Source organism: Chanodichthys erythropterus, chromosome 7 (genome assembly GCF_024489055.1).
Source record: "Chanodichthys erythropterus isolate Z2021 chromosome 7, ASM2448905v1, whole genome shotgun sequence".
In the NCBI taxonomy this organism is placed as follows: Eukaryota; Metazoa; Chordata; class Actinopteri; order Cypriniformes; family Xenocyprididae; genus Chanodichthys; species Chanodichthys erythropterus.
The window spans coordinates 28675005-28682504 of record NC_090227.1 but is presented as its reverse complement, the minus strand read 5'-3'; the positions used below and the strand labels follow the sequence as shown (position 1 = coordinate 28682504).

The 7500-nt window shown below is 36.8% G+C and overlaps 2 protein-coding genes across 2 annotated transcripts in view; one reads left to right on the top strand and one right to left on the bottom strand.

The window, feature by feature from the left end:
• rbm28 (RNA binding motif protein 28) overlaps nt 1–892 on the top strand; it is a 22697-nt gene extending 21805 nt beyond the window's left edge. The window contains exon 20 of the mRNA XM_067390035.1: nt 209–892. Coding sequence (XP_067246136.1) covers nt 209–346 — 138 coding nt within the window. The 3' untranslated portion in view covers nt 347–892. The remainder of the gene's footprint in view (nt 1–208) is intronic.
• A 490-nt stretch (nt 893–1382) lies between these two features.
• On the bottom strand, nt 1383–3655 carry lepa (leptin a). The gene is made up of 3 exons (XM_067390036.1): nt 3549–3655; nt 2428–2627; nt 1383–2334 (listed from the first exon to the last, which is right to left on the bottom strand). Exons 2-3 carry the CDS (start codon nt 2578–2580, stop codon nt 1966–1968), a joined length of 522 nt encoding a protein of 173 aa, XP_067246137.1. The 5' UTR covers nt 2581–2627; nt 3549–3655; the 3' UTR covers nt 1383–1965.
• Between the last annotated feature and the right edge of the window lie 3845 nt (nt 3656–7500).

Below are 7500 nucleotides of genomic sequence, written 5' to 3'. Positions count from 1 at the left end.
TATATATGTCCTTTTGGAGTCTCCAAGTGTTTGCTTGTAGAAACACTTTTTGCAACAATAAGTTGAAGGAATCGTTTTCTGTATGACATTATCAATATCTTGTCGTTCTGGGGGAATTTTGACCTGCTCTTCTTTACAATGTTTTATATAAAGAATTTTTTTATTTATTTTTTTAACAATTCTTGTGTCTTTTTTTGTTCTGTTTCAGGATGGCAAACCTGCAAAGAGAAAGTTTCAGAGCAGAGAGGATGCTCGTTTTGACAGTTTGGTGGACCAGTACAAAAAGAAACTAATGGGCAAATCAAACACTAAGACCGTAGTCAAGAAGAGCAAATGGTTCAGCTGAATATGTGAAAGAAAAAGGACATGTAAAATGCTGAGAACCTTTCAGAGGAGGACTGAATTTAATACTTTGGCTCCATTTCAATTTTTAAAACTGGAAGAAAAAAAAAAAAAAATTCAACGTGATATTATCAGAAGACTATTTCTGGTAAAGATATAAAAGAATTCAGAGATGGTTCCAATATCTAACAGATTATTTTTTGTTGCTTATTTGTTTGGACATCTCTTAAACTACATGTTTATCAAGAGGGTTCCATGCCAAGTTTCATGTTTCCTGCTGGCTTTGGCACAGAGGGTTTTTTAAACATTACAGAGATAGAGCTTTTGTATGAGTCTTCAGCTGTTGTCAATATGGACTTTGCCAACATTCAGTTTAGCTGTCATTATTTAACTGCTCTCCTCAAACTTTGAAAACAGGTGTACATGATTTAAATGCCAGCAGGCAATTCCTGTCATCCCTTGTTATATAAGTTATGTAATGGTTTTTCAACAATGTCTTTTGAAAAAAAGAATTTGCTTGTGGTTTTATTGCTTTATAAAAAAAAAATAAGTGAAACCAGTATTTGTGGTTGATTTTAATGACTAAAATGTCTAGAGCAGGTTTGCTTGTGGCCAGTAAACAAAATTGACAAATTGAACACTTATTTGATGCATTATTTAAAATGCACCAAAAATGCTTTCCATTAAAAAAAAAAAAAACAATAGATTTTTGACATTACAAAAGGGGGCCAGCCAAATGGATATGATATTTGGCTGATAATGTCAAAATGCTTAGTTATATGTTGATTCAAATGAACTTGCAGCTATTTATATGTTGAACGATTAAAAAAAGCCTGCTGGTGAAGGTTATATAAAAAAACATTCAAGTGCTGCATTTTACATTTTGAGTTTCATTGGAAAACATGATGTGATGACCCCCCCCCCCCAAAAAAAAAAATCACTACATGAGCCGTCTCATGTAGATAAAAGAACATCTAATATGTAGTCACACCATACGCAAACTGCATTGGCATAAACAGAACTACAACATTTAACAAAAGTATACAATACATTTATTTTATTGGTTTATTTTTATGGAAAAATGCATAACTACACAAAATACAAAACTATTTACAATCACAGGATATTCAAAGTGCATAGATTCACACTGTGTAGGAATATATATATATATATATATATATATATATATATATATATATATATATATATATATATATATATATTGGTGTGTGTCCTACATTGCTGGTGTTGCAGCAAGAAGTAAAATGGGAACATAATTCCAGCTTCCCAGCAGAGTCTGACCTCGCTTCTTCTGGTAAACACAGTGACATCATTGAGCAAGCGCAGCAAGTGCTGATGTCATCCTGCAAACAGCATGAAGTATGACATGGCAATGTGTGCAGGTATCAGATTGCTAGTATTTGTTTACATCGTAAGGACAGATTGAGTGCCGCTCCATGATGTCGCAAGCAACATTTCTGGCTTTCCGTTTAATAGCAGGGAATAATTTTTAAATCTGTTTGAACATTAAAATGTGCCAAAAATACTGTTTTGGTCTATAAATATACAGGGTTTTAAATAAATATAATAAATAGTATACTATAATGCTATTATAGTGGCAGATTAGCAGCTCTTCAACTGGTCCAGATTAACTATCAGCTTTTGCATGAACTGTGTCAGTCTGTCTAAAGCCATGTACCCAAATGTAATGTGGTGGGTGGCGTTCTTTTCTATGAAAGTGTCCAGTGACTTCCCATTGGCTGGCTCCTTTGGTGTACAACGCATAAATGTCATCCTATCTTTAAAGCTGTCCAAAAGAGTGGACACATCAATGCGTAACTGGCTCACATACCCCCTGGGCAGTGTTTGAAGGACCTTCTGGAAGGTAGTTAGGGTGTCAATGATGGACCCAAGCCCTTGGATAGGTTTATCAGCAGGAACCTCAGGGTAAAGCTCTGAATCCCCAATGAGGATCTTTGGAGATAGATTTAGCTGTGAGAGAAGACACATGTGAGCATGACCAGATCTCAGTGAGGTTCACCTGTGTAAGCCATGCAACTAGTTCATTGAGTTCTAACCCATTACCTTCTCATTGTGTTCCTTAATTCTGTGGATGATGGTTTCTGCCTGCAGTTTGACCAAGTTTTTGAGGCTATCCTGATGAATGGGGATCGAAAGGCCATCGATCAGACCAAGAATGCTCAAAAAGCAGGTGTAGAGAAGAACTGGAGAATACATGGTTCCTGTATATGGTGGTCTTTATCTTGGCAATAGTGCAATACCTGCTGAAATAAAACAAACATTATTCTGAATGTCTACTAAAAATCTTTTAAATGTAATTGTTTAAATAGCTAATGCTTATCAAGGCTGAATTTATTTTATTAGAAATACAGCGTTATGGCAAAGCTGAATCTTCAGAAATCATTCCATATGCTGATTTGGTGCTCAAGAAACTAACTGGGCCCCTACTGAAAGAAAGTGCAATTTAGACTATATCTGCTTTCCTGAATGTGATTTATTGGCGAAAAGCTTCATTCTTCCATATTCACATTCTCCCAGACTGCATTAGGAAATCACTTGTAGTAAATTCAATTAACAAAGTATTTTCTATCAAAAAACTGTAAATCACTGAAGCTCTGCCTAATCATTGTACAATCTTGCAATCCAGGCTTGATATTTCAGTTGATTGTATATGGCATTTAATCTCTGAAATCAGATCCTTTGAAACAGTTTGTCCAACCAAATTCAACATTTAAAAGAGGGCTCCTTGCACATGGAAATACATCTAAGAGAACTCTAATGTAGTGTTGCATGTAGTCTTCACAATGAGTGTGTCAGGCCTCTCCAGTCTGCAACATCAAGCAATTAAGAGTTCTGCTATGTTCAATCTCACTTCTAAATGAACAAAACGACAGCCTCTGTGCCTACATTTGGATTTCAATATCTGGTAAATTCCCCAAAGAACATGTTGCCCTTGTATAAACAATGGTTGCTTCATTCCAAAAGCACTCTAATCTTTTTTTTTTTTTTTTATCCCCTGTGTGGAAGGTAAAACTTTCTGCATAATATAAATAATAAAAATACCCTTTTAAAAGGCTATAAAAATTAGATGACAAAATCACACATTATTAGCAAGAATGCTGGAGCTCAGAGCTGCAGATAGTGTGAGAGTAGTGATGAGTAGAGAGAGAGTGAAGGGGACTTACCTTTGAGATGTGAGGATTGTATGATACCCGGGCTCCATGAGAGGTCAGGCTTATATAGCTGAAAGCTGTTGACTCATGTGTGAATCACCTCAGCCATTCCTTCCCTCATTCTCCTAGTGCAGAACAGCATGAGGGGGGACACAACACAAACCTCGAGCGGAACACAAACCCATCTCACACACACACACACGTACTACAAATATTTGTCATTGTAATACATCCCACCACAGTCACCATGTGATCGGTTACAATTTACTATGGATTTTTAGCTTTTAAAACAAGAAGCTAGTCTTACAGCAGCATTGTCCCCAGGGGATGAACTTTGTTGAGGAACTCGCCGAACTAAGTAAAAAACTTTCACACCCACTTATTGACCAGATCCTGATCAATTACTGTGGGTTGCAGAGAGCATCGAGTAATATTTGTAATATTAATAGTTTAATCAATGAAATAAAAAGCAAATATCTTCTTATTAGTATGAATTTCCTGTTGGTTTTATGCCAGCTAGTGGTATTTTGCCAGATGCTAAAAAGCACTCTAAATTGTACTGGTTAAGTTAGTTACGAATCTTTTAGGGGGATACCTGGTTTACATACATTTCCCTCTTATTTTATGGGCATTTTTGCTTGGAATCAAATGTTTGTTATGATTCAGATTGGTTTGGTTTAAAGCTTAAAACTCTTAAATGAAGATGTTTTTTCTTATGTCTATTGAGAAAACACTCAGAAAAAGCAATCCACTGGACATTTGAGCAGTTATTTCTTTTTGCTAGCTATGGCATGGCAGAGATTTTTCTCCATAGCACTGATCAAAAACTTTCTACAGACCCTCCAGCTATTTCAGATGGACACCCAGGTCTCTGTAGACCCTTTTATTTATTTATTTTTATTTAAATGCTGTTTCTCCTCTAAAGGACTGTACCTACCTTGTGGTTCACAGTGCTGCTGTTGTCTAGCGCAGAGTTTTTCAACCATGTTCCTCAGCAGCTCAACATTTTGGATTCTGTTGTTTGATATTCTGATATTTTACTCAGATAATTCATGCTTAAAAGGATAGTTCACCCAAATTTACTCACCCTCAAGTAGTTTCAAACCTGTATGAATTTCTTTCTTCTGTCGAACACAAAGTGGGATATCTGGAATAATGTCAGTAACCAAACAGATGTTGCCCCTCATTTACTACCATAGTAGGAAAAATAAATACTATGGTAGTCAATGGGGGGCAACATCTGTTTGGTTACAAGTAGTTCCAAACCTGTATGAATTTTGTTCTTCTGTTGAACAAAAAAGGAAGATATTTGGAAGAACGTCAGTAACCAAACAGACCTCGCCCCCCCCCAATCCCCCAATTTTCTACCATAGTAGGAAAAATATATACTATGGTTGTCAATGGGGGGCGAGATGTGCTTGGTTACTTGTTTGGTTACAAGTAGTTCCAAATCTGTATGGATTTCTTTCTTCTGTTGAAGATGAAGGAAGATATTTGGTAGAACGTCAGTAACCAAACAGATCTCGCCCCCCCATTTTACTACCATAGTAGGAAATATAAATTCTATGGTAGTCAATGGGGGGTGAGATCTGTTTGGTTACTGGTTTGGAACTACTTGAGGGTGAGTAAATGATGACAGAATTTTCATTTTTTTTGGTGAACTATTCCTTTAATGTAGATTCAGGTGTGCCAAAAAAGGGAAACTTCCGAAAGATGCAGTGTTAGTTCCTACAAGAACAGTGTTCAGAAACATTGATCTAGAGTATTGAGCAGTCAGGTGTTGGTGTTGTGAGTCACAGGACGGCCCAACTGTGGGTGTTCAGGTTGCTGTAATGGACAGATCTTCAGCAAGAGAGTTCACAGAGCCCCCATGCTGAACTCGCTGTGACTGAGCTTTGCAGCAGTTTGGATAAATACATAAAATGAAAATTTAAATTGGATTTAAAAAAAAAAAAAAAAAAAAAAAGTAATAGAAGTATTTATAATGTTTTGCTGATCTATTATTCTGATCTATCAAATAAACAATATAAGAATAGAAAATTATTGATAGTCAGGGTCAACAACTATGCAGTCATTTCTGTTTGATGTGGTTTTGTATAGCAATGGACACTGAACAGCTGGAAAGGAAAATATGTGGCAAAAAAAATCTAAATATGCTGTTTTAAATAAACAAAATTATTCTATCATTACGTTTTCTTCAGAAATGTGTTACCTGGATGGATTCCCATAACTGTGGCTGTGAGTAACTTTCTCTTTCCACAGAAAAAAAATGGGAGGAAGATGCAAATATTAAGTATATGAGTGGAAAATTGCTGGAATGTGAATGTACTGTTGGGAAATGTCCTCAGTATGTATTATTCAACGCTACATCCATCAGCACGTTGTAGATCACTGGAGGTTCAGCCAAAATGTACAGCGTGTGTGCATTTCAGACTCTCTTTTAGCATTAGCGTTACAATTCAGAGTGTCACATTCCAGAAGTAGGGCCACATCTGTTCTGCGTTGCATTAATTATATTAAACCTGTCACCTGGTTTCCGCCATTCTCAATATTCTTCACGCACAGCCAAAGTTACGGGAATCCAGCGAACAAGACCACAGAGGAAATGTGTCTGTTCCTGTAGTGTGTGCTATTTTTGTAGTTTTGGGGTATGCGTTTGTGTTTCTATTCCTGGAGCTGGCGTTTTCTTTAGATCTCCAGAGACTGATAGTGAGAGGAACACAAACTGTTCAGGAATGCAACCATGTAGTGTTAATTTCGTCACCTATTTTTAATTTAGTCTTAGTCTTGTGCCAAATGTCCTTGTTAGTTTTAGTCATATTTAGTCATTCACATATCTTTTTTTGTTAGTCAAGTTTTAGTCGACTAAACGTCTCGTCATTTTAGTCTAGTCAAAAGAAAACTCAAGGTATCTTAGTCAAGTTTTAGTCGACTAAAAGTCTTAATTTTAGTCTAGTTTTAGTCAAAAAATTTTAGTCTTTTTTTAAAAATAACACATTATTACTGAGATTATTACTGATAAACATTTCAGTAAAAAAAAAGTGTTTCACATATCTCAAACATTGGTTAAATGTCATAATTACCTGACAAAATACACTTGTTGAAAGATTTTTGTTGAATGCAAATGTTAAACGTGTCTGGGTTTCAATTTCTGATTTAGGAGACACATTCACAAATGATTAACCTGTTCTGAAGAGTATTTTATTTTAACCAACACAATTCAAAAGCTAGCAAGTCGTCGTCGCTCGTCACTCTTGTTCGCTTTGGGTGTTTTGTGTTCAGCAGTTTCGTGTTGCAGCCAAAGGCGTATGAGACCTGTAAAGCCTCGTTTACAGTGCACGCCACTCTAGTCAATGCTTGTGTTTACACCAGCCGCGCCGCGGTGCGTTTGAGAAGCGTCCCAGAAGCGGCTCGACGCGCCGCTTCGCTAAAGATAGGCACCTCGCCTCCAAGACGCGCAGCTCAAATACAAAACAAAGTCAAAATAATCACCCTGTGTAAACTCCAGCTCATATGTTACATAGAAACTGACGACAAGAGATTCGAAGTTGAAAAACTTGAGTTGACATCGCGCAGAAGACGGAACAACACCTTGCCGGAGCCGTAACGAGCCGCACACGCATGCAGTGTAAAAAAGGCTTCAACGAGGCTTAACTTGAGCAACAGCGCGAAGCCCGTGAACTCATTCCGAATATTTTAAAGGCGTAACAGCTGATGAAAAAGCAGAGACGATTGTAGACGAAAATGAAGAGAGATTTTATCTTAGTTTTTATTTTATACAAAACATTTTCGTCTCGTCTTTTTTCGTCAACAATAATGCGTTAATTTAGTCTTAAGGTCATTGCACACTGAGTCCGAAATTCGCATGCGAAACTTTCGCACGTTAAAAAATAAATTCGACCTCACGTTATGTCAATCGCGTTTGCACACTGCCTCCGAAACTTTCGTCCGTCAAAAAAATATT